This window comes from Sapajus apella, unplaced genomic scaffold, assembly GCF_009761245.1.
Source record: "Sapajus apella isolate SASKATOON/1434 unplaced genomic scaffold, GSC_monkey_1.0 scaffold71, whole genome shotgun sequence".
Classification (NCBI taxonomy): Eukaryota; Metazoa; Chordata; class Mammalia; order Primates; family Cebidae; genus Sapajus; species Sapajus apella.
In genome coordinates, this window is record NW_022437011.1 from 8,699,220 (window position 1) to 8,711,365 (window position 12,146).

General features: G+C 39.3%; 2 protein-coding genes across 5 annotated transcripts in view; one reads left to right on the forward strand and one right to left on the reverse strand.

The window, feature by feature from the left end:
• The window catches only part of CTNNA1 (catenin alpha 1), a 174,056-nt gene that overhangs the window by 109,925 nt on the left and 51,985 nt on the right, over positions 1–12,146 (forward strand). The window contains exon 1 of one of the 4 annotated variants that reach the window (XM_032250516.1): positions 6,432–6,940. The exons of 1 other annotated variant lie outside the window; for it this stretch is intronic. The gene's annotated coding sequence lies outside the window, so the exon portion shown is untranslated. Of the gene's footprint in view, positions 1–6,431; positions 6,941–8,362; positions 8,382–12,146 lie in introns of those variants that run through there. 2 more of the 4 variants (XM_032250518.1, XM_032250519.1) reach the window with 2 other exon arrangements.
• On the reverse strand, positions 119–6,541 carry LRRTM2 (leucine rich repeat transmembrane neuronal 2). The gene is made up of 2 exons (XM_032250520.1): positions 6,110–6,541; positions 119–5,755 (listed from the first exon to the last, which is right to left on the reverse strand). The coding sequence occupies exons 1-2, from the start codon at positions 6,111–6,113 to the stop codon at positions 4,209–4,211; spliced, it is 1,551 nt and encodes a 516-aa protein (XP_032106411.1). The 5' UTR covers positions 6,114–6,541; the 3' UTR covers positions 119–4,208.

Sequence of the window (12,146 nt, forward strand, 5' to 3'; positions counted from 1 at the left end):
AACATGGTACAAAACAATCGTTCATTTAAGATTTCTGTATGTGTCACAAATAGCTTTTCAAGTTTCACATGTCAAAATAGATAGATCATCAGGGAAAAGTAAAAAAAAAAGCATTCACTTTTTATAGTAGACACAATTTTAATAACAAAACTTTCCTGTACACTGCTCTTTATGTTACCCTCCCCCTCCCAAAACCCCCTGCATAATAGTATTTTTTCCCACCCTCAACCCATCTGCCCACCTCCCACCCAAAAAGAAAAATGGCTCTTGAAGGTGATTGAACACAATGTATTTGGACTGTACTTTGAGTTTCCAGTCTCAGTGTTGATAGGAAGGTTCACCAAACATTCCATATATCAGTGTTGATAGGAAAGTTCACCAAACATTCCATGTATCAGACTTAAAACAAAAAAACAACCCACTGAGGACAAAAATGTTAGTTGAAAGAGTTGTAGAAGTTTCCAAATGTTTGCAATAGCAGAATGAAAGCTTGGACAGTCATTTTCTATTTATTTTTGGCCTTATTCAAGTACTATGAGTTTGCTCCAGGTTAGAGAAATTTTTAATTATCTATATAGATGGCCTTATTGTCTCTTTTCTTGTCTTTTCCTGGTTCAAGGGCTTTAACCAATAAGATATGAAAAGTATGTCCCAAAATAGACTTTTCAGATAGGTCTGTTGCTGTATTGCTGTATTAGGAAAACGATCATGTAAGTCAGCTGTTAAAAATATTCTTTAACAAATTTTATATTGATATCCACACTTCAGAAAAAGAACAGGACATTTATAGCTTTTTCCCCTGATAGCTGTGTGTAGGAAGTGTGCCTTAAGAAAATGAAATGCCTGTTTTGAATTTTAGAATTCAAACCTAGTGCTACATGGGGCTCATTTTTATTGGAAAGATGGAGTCTAGCTCTTGGTGACTAGCATTAGAATAAGCAGATGGATTTTAATAATTAGTGGCGTTGGGAAGTTCAGTCAATTCCATTTATTGAATTGGTACAGAAATTAACTTAGGCACATTAAGAAATTACATGTGTTAGTACAGATTTTTGGCTTAAAAATTAGTATCTTTGCTTTTTGATGCTGGCAGTGGGTATTCTCAGAGTTGTGTGTGGATTTGCAAGTTTATCAGCCCACCCTTTTCAGAAAGGTGATTGAAATCCCTGGCAAGCTACAGAAATGAATATAAACGATTTCAAACTAGTTCTTGGTTTCTCAGTGGGTATGGTATCATAGTCTTCTTTAGCTTTCCTAGTTCCAGAGAGGTTAATTATTTTTCTGGTTCTTAACGGTCATTTTCCTCTAATCTTAAAAATAGAAAAAAAAAAAAAAAAATGGAATGGGTGGTGGTGGTGAAGAGGATAAAACCCCACCAAAAAAACAAAAGCCCTGACACTGTGTAACCAAGATCTGCAGCACTGCTGTGATCCTGCTCCGTTCTAGCCAGTTGGTAAAGAAAGCACAGATGACTAACAGTCTAATCTTCAAACCTGTGCTGATTCTGAAACACAAATGGACAAAAATTAAAGGAAATCTTGCCTTCTATAGGCAATTAAAAAGGGAAATTTTTGCTTTAAGTGAAAAAGGAAAATGCCTTTTTGGTACTACTGTCATTCACTTTTCTTAAAGGGCATCACCAAAAAAAAAAATGGAGGGCAAAAAATTTTGATTTTTTTCAACTGGAAAGTATGCCTCGCTAGCCTTGGCTATGTTGTTCCTCTGAATTAGTAAATGGCTTGCTTTCCAATTTGCTTTTCTCCATACACTAAGGATTTTGCCAGTTACAGTCCCTTAAGGATTAAGGTGGAGATTCCCAGCCAAAAAGGGGGTTTCTTCCCCATCCCACAGTTTGAATCTTAATTTTGGTTGTGGTTTGAAATGATGGGAAAGACTCTGCTGCTGTCCTTCAGGGTTGATGGAATCTTGTGTGTGCAGGACACAGTTCTGTTGTGACCAGGCCGTCTGTCACCTGACAAATGGCTGTGGTCACCCTGATAAATGGGTTGGTAAATTTTTGCTCATGGAACTCTTATTTGTAATAGGGGCTTCTAATTCACCCTGTCTGTGGGGAAGTAGGATGCTGTGCCCTATGCTGTTAAATCAGCTTCTGTCTCTGCCCAGACAAGCCCAGGGTCTGGTTTAACAAGAGACGAAAATACTCACCGCTCGAGATCAACTGAATTGAACTGGGCTGAGACTTTGACAAACTAATCTGCCCACCTTAAAAATGCAGAGAACATATTGTTACTGTAATTTGTGATCTTGTCTGCTTTTTACTGAGATATGTTAGGTGAAGGGTAGTAAGGTACCCATCTCTTATTATTAAAGAAGAAAAATTGTGATTAAATCTTATGGATTAAACAGTAGTCTGTTATTTTCAGTTCAATCCTGGGAAGAACATATGTCCTGAGTGAAGGATATCGTGTTGATGTTAGGGGAAAGATCACTTTTAAAATGGTAGTGTTTTTTCCCTAAGATATTATGCCTTTTTTCTACATACAGTAAATGGCAGTTGTAAAAAACAGTAATTTTCTAAAATCAAGTTAGTGCTGTAATTTTACAGTTTTTTGAATATATGGAACGATGTTTATGAAAAAATTCTGTGTGAATGAGAAGCTTGCATCTAAATTCCAAATATGTAATAGACTTTCTGTAGAAATCATAATTGAAGAAACTGAGTGCCTGTGATTCTCTTTTGCATGAAAAATGTGGCATTCTTATCATTTGTTAATTATGGAATGTTTATATTTACATTGGAGAATCTACCCCCTTTCCCTTTTCAGCAGCAGGTCCTTTCCCTGTTTGGTGCAGATTGTGTATAATCATTCTTGGCTGTCTTGTAACTCCAGCTAACCTGAGAGTCGGATTTCAAAATCTGCCTTTCCTTTTAATCCCTCACCTCCGTGCAGCCTTCAGGTTACCACCGTGTGGCTGCATAGCCATGTCGAGTTGTTCTACCATGAAATTCACCTCAGTGTTTCTTCACCTACACTGAACTGCACTTACAGTGTGAATGCGTATCTTTATTGAAAGATCAAAATTTATTATATAATAATTAGAAAGTGCTTTTTCTCCTGGTTCCTTTATAATACAACAAGAATCAGTGTTACGCCTGTTGCTAGCCAATTATTTTTAACTTGGCTCTTTGAGGTTTGAAGATCAGGAAAAAGCAGAAGAAAGAGGTTTAAACCCCTTTGTCAAGGCATCTTTGATCATGATAGTTGAGAGAGAGAGAGAGAGTGTGTGTGTGTGTGTGTATTGTGTATGTGTGCTTTTACATTGGAGGGAGCATGTCAGGGTTGTTAAATTGACTCAGTTTGTCTTATCTCCAAAATATTTTCTAAATCTTTTTTCACATATTAATGTAAACATAGGATTTAGTAAGTTAGTACAATGACAATTTAATACTAGTTTAAAGCAATTGCCTAAATGCCACAAAAATCATGTCCATTATAAGTCAAACTAGAAATGTATGATAAGAAGTCGGTGTAATTATTTAGTATTGATTTCATTGTAATGAGACCTTTTCACAGTCACTTGGATTCATTGTGTAAATATATTAAAGAGTCACTCAGCTTATTAGAATTAAATTAAAGGGTTCTGCTTTCATGATATGGACTTTTGATAATATCTACTAACCCAGGCAAAAACTCTGGAAGAAGAATGTTTAATATTTACCAGTCTTTAGCATACATGAAATTCTACTTCCCACACTGGCAGCAAATTGAAGATTTGAGTAAATACCAAATTATCATACAAGAGAACTTTACTAAGTCTCCTTTTAAGCAGCAAGATAGTTGTGGTACATGGGATGGAGAGCAATGATCAAACAGGTATTGATCCATATCTGTTTCTGCCCAATACTTCTTTCTAAATTGTTTTCAGTAGAAAAAAATAGCATATGGAGACCTTAGTGTAAAGGTTTACACACAGTTGTATATAATTACATACATTTCTTATTTTGAAGTAAGCATTTTAGACTTTCCAACAGGAGTGCAAATTAATGTGAGCATTGATTCATTTAACACTTAAAATATGGTTCCATTTAAAAAATTAAAAATACTTCAACACTTCAAAAACTAAGTCTCCACTTAGTTTGGAAAATTAGGCTTAATGTCACCATTGGTAAAAATTAGATATGTATTTAGCCTCTACTATGTAAAATAGGTTACTTATCTGATGTGATTTTTGATGACGGGTAGATATTATACTTCACATTCTTTGTATGGCAGCTGCTGACACTTGCACTGTCCATAACCATTAATGATGATGAAGGGTCCTTCATGGGTGGGTTCATATTCATTATACGGTCCTTGGTCTGACATGTTTGACATATGGAGTCGTGTTTGGGATCGGAGCTGCCTGTGGTTCTGAACCATTGAGCACTGCCTAATTCTTCTTAAAGTGGGAGGGCAGCACTTCCTGGAGATGAACACTATAAAAATAATAAAAAAGAAAGAAAACAATAAAGCCATTGTTCCCGTAATTACCCGCTGAGTGAAGATGGCATTGTCTGGTTCAGGAAAGTGTTCCTCAGTAGTAACTGCTATGCCTGCAGTAGTTGGGATTTCTTTGTCTCCCACATGGTAACTTGATGAGCTTATTCTTTTTGTATATTCAGTGGTTGGATCTCTGTAAGTTGTAGCCATGACAGTCACAGTGGTTGACAAATTCCAGCAGAGCTGAAATCCATGGACTGCATCTAGAATATCCTCTCCTTGGGTGTGGTCAGGACTGTGGCATAGGATAGAGTGCTCCCACCGACCTTGGAAACTGCCCAGCCAGGAGGCCAGAGCACATATTCGGGCACTGCATTCCCACAGATTGCCAGAGAGGCCAACGGTTGTGAGGGATCTCAGGGAGTTTAAGATCTTGGAATCAAGGCTGTTTAACTTGTTGTTATCCATGAGGAGTATTTTAAGATTAGGCATCGTTTCAAACACTGTCAAGTCGATGGCTTTGATTTCATTTCCAGTCAGGTCTAGCTTTTCTAAAGTGCCCCAGGTCCACTCCATCCCACATGTCAAGTTGCTGATTTTGTTCCATTGTAAGAAGAGTGTGTGCAGACTGCTTAGCCGTAGGAAATGAGCAAAATTAATCTTCGTCAGCTGGTTGTGCTCTAGGTGAAGCTCTCTCAGTTTGATTAATCCTGCAAATCCATTGCGAGCCAAACTTCGCAAACGGTTTGTGCTCAAATCCAGAAACTCCAGACTACGACAGTCCCAGAACAGGCGTACTGGGATAGTCCGCAGGGAGTTGGAACGTAAATGCAAGGTCTGCAGCTTCCGAAGGCCATAGAAGAGCTCTGGGTGCAGAGATGACAGCTGATTAAAAGACAGGTCCAAATTTTGCAGATTAATCAGTTGGGTAAAAGTTGTGTTTGGCAAGTAAAATATTTTGTTGGAACTTAAGATTAATTCCTTAAGTTTATATAGTCCTTGAAAAGCATCTTCTTTTACTGTTGAAATTTGATTGTGATCTAAGTGGAGCCAGGTAAGTTGACTGAAGCTGGCAAATTGATCTCTTTCAAGCTCTGTGATGTGATTGTGCCTCAGGGACAGGCCCAGAGAGCCCTTGTCTGTCGTGTTTGGCACTGAGCGGAAGCCCTGAGAGTCGCAGTAGAAGAGCAGCTTCTCGCAGCGGCATTTGGGTGGACACGCCATACCCAGGGCAGGCAGCATTTTTAAAACCATGCTCATTGCATATATTGCTGCCAGCATAGGGGCCCCTAATGGCCACTTGAAATGTAAGCCTGCAGAATATAATTTAAGGAAAACAAGAAAATAGGATATTTTTCAGCAGAACATATGGGCTATTAAAAAAAAAAAAAAGAAACCAACATTACAGCAAAAGATTTCACTGCATATAACTTAATTTTCATTTACTGCAGAAAAATTAACCTTATCAGTATGACTGCAACAAAACTTAAACCATTTAGAAAGAAGATAAAACATGTCTCTAGTAGCATCAGCATTATATGCTTTTGCCTAAACCTCAGAATCCAAAATATGACAGTGATTTCCCTCATAAAATGTGAATTCAGTAGCTTATTTTGAAAGCGTGATTCCTTGTTGAATGTACAAGACATATAAATGCACAGACTTACCCATTCTTCTGAGCACATTGGAGGCTGCATTCAGTCGCGGTTGTTAGACTCAACGCAGTGAGTCTGTAAAAGGCTCTAACATGTAGGAGCCTTTGACCAGTTTCCTGTTTTCTGTGTCTCAGGCTTTCCAAGTAAAATTGAATCCACCAGGATGAGTTGTTTTTTTCCTTAGGATATTCCTCTGGAAAGCATTGGTTTCATTTTCTGTGATTGCTCTGATCCTTAAATCAGTTTTGAATATAAGTTACTAAATTTCTCCACCTCTAACTGCTCAGCTGGTTAATCAAAGCTTCAGTCTCCTTTCCGCAGCCGTTAGTTCCTTGGTCTTAACTTGTTGATGGCAGATGGGTGGCTTGTTGCAGAGAAGAGCTCCTGGAGCAGCATGAGTGCATTTACTGAAAAGCTTTTCCGAGAAACGGCACAAGAATGGATTTGCTTATGTGCTGCGACCACACAGAACTGTATATAGGCTGACGTCACCGGATGACGTGTCTTTTGTTTGGGTTTTCCAGAAGCTTTACTGTTATAAAGCACTGTGCTTTGTAACCGCATCAGGGTCGTTGCAAGACCCCCTGATTACAATAAAGCGAGAAAGAAGAAGTCCTGACTTAAAAACATGGTATTCCTTCAGTGTAGGAAGCAGCAGTGAGGTTGTAATAAAGGCTGCATTCAAGAAGACCCATCTGAACAGTGAGTTGGGTTAGCAGAGTGATGATTTTTAATGCTTGTGAGAGCCAGTGTTAGACTGCCGATTCTGCATAGAGAGATCATCTAAATGGGCAGAAGCCTGCACGATTTATGAAGTGCTGATTTAACACCAGCCTATGCAAGGTAGTGCCGCTGCTCTGGTAGTTTGGAAAGCTACTCAGTTGCCTTGTTGTCATGCTTGATTAAAATAGAAGTGTGACTATAATTTGCTTTAGATGTGTTGATAAACTAGCTAAGTGGGCTTGGCTTCTTTGTTGCCAAGAGCTTAACATTATAAACCAAGAATTAAGGGGGAGGGGAAGCTTGCAAAACAATGCATGTGGTTATTTTTTTCTTTGAGAATTTCAGGGGAACTCTAACTCTAAAAAGATTTTCTTTCTGTCTCCTAATTGATAACAATGTTTTGTCGCCATACTCTTTGAAAAATAATGCTGAGTTGATCTTTAAATGTCCTCTTGGGAGGACAAGGCAGGTTGATACAGTCATTTTAATGCACATGCCCTAAGCATTAACAGTGAAGCAGAGATGATTTAGGACAAGTGATACGGTGTAGGTGGATTCTGACATGGTCTCTTGTATTTACCTCAGAGTCTCACCTACTCCGTAACTAAAAGCCTCCGCTGGTACTGAGGTTGGTGGTTGTGACACTGAAATAATAGAGCATTTGCACACTAGTTCCCACTGACTGACTTAACTGAGCCTCCTACTGTTGTTGGAACCTGTCTTGTGAATACAAAAGGTCACTCATGCTTTGGACTGGGATTTTTGTTTTGGCATGTTTTTGCTTGCCCTAACTCTGGCTTTTCCCTGTTGAATGGTGTCATCACTTTTCAGACCTCACTTATGGATGTATTAGCTCCATGTTTAGTGTTATATAAACGCACAAGATGTTTCTAGATGAATCAGTGTTATATTTTCAGGCCTGACAAAGGTAAGGCCTTTCATACATCTTGCCTTATTGATTTGATCCAACATACCTATTTCTCCCATATCGTTGGCGCTTATCATTTGTGGGTCTTGTCTCGGACCTGAGGACAGAAATCTTTAAAACTACTGGTGTTGTCTGTGAAACAAGAACATTGTTGCAGAATATAATTTATTGTACAGAATATAATTTAAGGACAACAAGAATATAATACATTATATTCTAAATTATATTTTAAAGAACATTGTTGGCCTTTTCAGTTCTGAGGGATTCATCCCACTGGGCAGATCTAAGAAGTAATTAATTGTCTTGGGTAAAATTTTTCTGTTGTAGTGTTGTGCTGGAGTGAGAGGTGTGTCTCCAAGGCCCTTCCTTAGGACACTGTGTAAAGGTGCTGTGAAAACTGCAGCAATGCAGGTGTGTGGTTTGAGTCCTCCTAGAAGTGATTCCAAGACACAGAAGGCAGTAGGAATGCTCTGAGAGTCTTCATACCACAGGGCAGGTCTGATACCTGTCAAGGGAGAGGGGAAGCAAAGAAGATGAGATGGTTCTTAGACAAATTTTATGGCTGAATGGAAATTTCTAAGCTGAAGTTGCCAGAGAACAGACTCTTGGGTCCTTAGCAATGAGCCTGTACTAGTAAGTACGTCCTCTCTGTTCCTTCTTGCTGGTTAAAGAAGGGAAGGAAGTCAGGCACCATGGCTCAGACCTGTAATCCCAGCATTTTGGGAGGTCGAGGCAGGCAGATCCACGAGATCAGGAGTTCAAGACCAGCTTGGCCAACATGGGAAAACCCTGTCTCTACTAAAAATACAAAAATAAATTAGCTGGGCACCGTGACGGGCGCCTGTAATCCCAGCTACTTGGGAAGCTGAGGCAGGACAATTGCTTAAACCCAGTTGGTGGAGGTTGCAGTGAGCCGAGATTGCTCCACTGCACTCCAGCCTGGGAGACAGAGCAAGACTCCATCTTGAGAAGGAAAAAAAAAAAAGAAGAAGGGAAGGAAACAACAGGTCCTGATTTAGACCCCGAGAATGCTACTCCCCCTCTGAACTTAATCCTTTCTATAGTCTTTCTCAGTAGGCTAGAACTTCTTAACCTGGTTCCATAAACTGTCTGGTGAAATTTTTTTTGCTTGTTCATTTTTCTGTGGATAAGGTTGAGTCAGATTCCTACAGGGTCTCTCATCCTAGGTTTCAGAGCTACTGTTCTACAGAACTTGCCCCCAAAAGTTCTAAGGACAGTAGTCTAATAGGAGTGGTCTGTCTTAAATTTCTGAAACGAAAATAAGCCCTTGGGATGTTGTAAATGCCCTTATTGAAATTAGCCACCTTCTGATGAAAAAAACCCTTTGCCACACAGGAGAAGCTGGATTAAATTCTTCTCTCAATTAATCACTGTAGTTCCATGGGGAGAAAAGCATTTTAGTCAGGGTTAGAGCCACCATGATTAGGAATGAGTTGTGTGTTAACATGAAGGAGGAAGAGCATCTCCTTCTCCTTAAACTCTTGGATTTTAGTTTACTTGGCCTACCTCTTATATACTAATAAACGGAAACTACTTAAATAATATTATCTGAGTACCATCATAACAGATTTGTGGGCAAGGAAAATTGCCCAGAGAAGCAATCAGGAGTAATTGTTTTTTGATTGCCTCTAAAGAAGTGGGGAGTAATGCTTGTGGTATCATGATGCCCAGAGAGCACAGCCCCTTCCAGGTCACAGGCCATCTTTCTCACCTGCCCACTCTGGATTCAAGAGGTTCAGGCTGTGGAACCAAAGAAGACATGGAGTTTGCCTTAAAATTGGTACAGAGTTCCCATTGATGGTATTTTATATCATTTTTTGGTCTTTATCTTTCTTTAGCTAAAAGGGCTAAATAGATTTACCTGTTCTTTCTAAACTTTTTCTTGGTTTCATTGTAGAGCAGCTTTCTTCCACAAACATATGCCTTGACTTAAAGTGGCAGTACTACTTCTGGAAGGTACTGTCCATATGATCTGTTTCAATTTTCACCGTTTTAGATGTTCATGATAAGGCAAAGGAGAAGTAAAATCTAACCCATCTCCTATCTGTAAATGGTTTTAAGCAAATTAAATGAGTCAAGCGGCAAGGCTTAGGTGGCTGTAGTTGTTTGCATTCATCCACATGAGAGTTTGCTTTTGATATGTATTGCTGATTAGGGCCTTATTCCCCAACTCAGAGAAGCAAATGTACAGATATATTCATGAAATTTTCTATTCTCCTGTGAGAGGGAAGGTAGAGAGGGAACTTTATATTTGCTTTATGCTAAAAAGGCAAATGTTTCTTTCATCATACCCAACTCCAAGAATTGTGTATGCCCTGGCACCAAAGTGTTGCCTAGAAGTGTTTTGAAGAAGCTTGTTAAAATAAACCTTGTTGCTGGCAGTCTCAATCCATTTAAAAAAAAAAAAAAAAAAAAAAGATAGCCATTTTTAGGGTGGAGGTCCTAGATTTTATGAGTCTTATGTCCTCTGCTAAGAAAGTTTTGAGGTTTTAACTGGTAACGACATGCTTAGGCTTATATTATAGCCAGACTTGTATTAGAGTAAGTAGGTTTCACTAGCTTGTCTTTTTTGAAGGAGAAGTCCACATTAGACTACCAGAATCTGCATTTTTTGCCTGGATCCTTGTCTCCATCCCTGCCTTCTGTTGATTTTATTTTGTTTTTTGTTGTTATTGTTTTACAGAGTCTTTCCTCTGTCACCCAGGCTGGAGTGCAGAGGCACGATAATAGCTCACTGTAACCTTGAACTCCTGTCTCAAGTGATTCTCCACCGTAGCTAGGATTACAGGCACATGCCACCATACCCAGCTGATTTAAAATTTTTTTTTTTTGGTAGAGACAGGGGTTGGGGGTGGGGTCTCACTGTGTTGCCTAGGCTGGTTTCAAGAGATCTTCTCGCCTTGGCCTCCCAAAGTTTCTGGGATTACAGGTGTCAACCACTGTGCCAACCGATTTTGATTTTTAAGGTCCTTTTGTTATCTTGTTAGTAAACACAATTGAGAAAGCAGTAGAAAGGGATTCTGCTTACATTAACAATGGTACGCGTTGTTTCTTTGGATGCATCTTATACATTTTGGGATATATCCTTCTGGCTTTGGAAACGTGCACTTCAGCAGTTGTTGCTATTGGGGAGGTTTCAGGGTCAGAATCCTGTGACAGCCTGCTTCTCTTGTATTCTCTGTCCAGGGCTAGATAATTCAGCAGGAAATCTTGGAGCAGTGAGTTTAAGTTGGACATTAGGCTACGAAAGATCTTCCATAGAGGTTTGGACAGATGAATGTTTATACTATGGAGATCTTTTATTTTTCCTATTATAGACATCAAAACAAAAATAACAGAAGCAATCTTGAAGTTTTTATGTGTGTTTGTTTCTTTGTTTGCTTTTGAGACAGGGTCTCTGTTGCCCAGGTTAGACTACAGTGGCGTGATCATGGCTCACTGCAGCCTTGGCCTCCCAGGCTCCATTGATCCTCCCACCTTAGCTTCCCAAATAGCTGGGACTACAGGTGCATATCACCATGCCTGGCTAATTTTTTGTAGAGATGGGGTTTTGCCATGTTGCCCAGGCTGGTCTTGAACTCCTGGGCCCAGGGTATCTGCCTACTTCAGCCTCCCAAATCTTGAAGTGTTGATTAAAGCATAGACTAAAATTTTTATGGCAACCCCTCTTTTTAAATTCTCTGCTAGTGGCTTCATTGTGTTCGTGTTTCCCGTTTACTCTCTATGTGGCATGCTTCATCTTTTATTCTGAAATAAATACATAGTTAAGCTTGGGATTGTCCTTCCTGAATTTCTCCTCTCTACATTTCTGAGTAGCTTTTGATGTAGATGTATTTCCTCTTGCCTACATAGATGGCCAAGGGGTATCCAAAGCCATTTGCACAGGATAGAATTAAGAGGTAAGATACCCCTTCATACTTACTTGAAGAATCGTTCAATTTTGGTGGGCTCTCTGACCTAATTTTCTAAATTTAATGGATTAGTTTGCATGTTTGTTGACTAGATGGTAGCATTTCTGGTTGATGAAGTTTGGAAACCATGATTTGAGAACCCTCTTAATAGGTTCTGGGCTGAAGGGGCAGTGACAAGTGATATGGCAAGCCAACAAAACTAAACCAACATTGAATATATGATGTTGTCAATGCAAAGAAAATTCATAAAAATTTAGCCTAAAGAGAACAAGATCACTTCTTACTCTCTAAGGTTTATAGCAGCATGTCAGCATTCCATCTACAGTTGAGATGTTGATTCCTCCTTGTATTGCACATTGCTGAAAAGGGCTTCTTGAGGCTGGAGGGAGCAGTGAGGTAAGACTATCCTCCTTGAGAGCTGGCTCGTCTTAATGCTTGTTCCATTTGTCTCTATGTATGTCTGCAG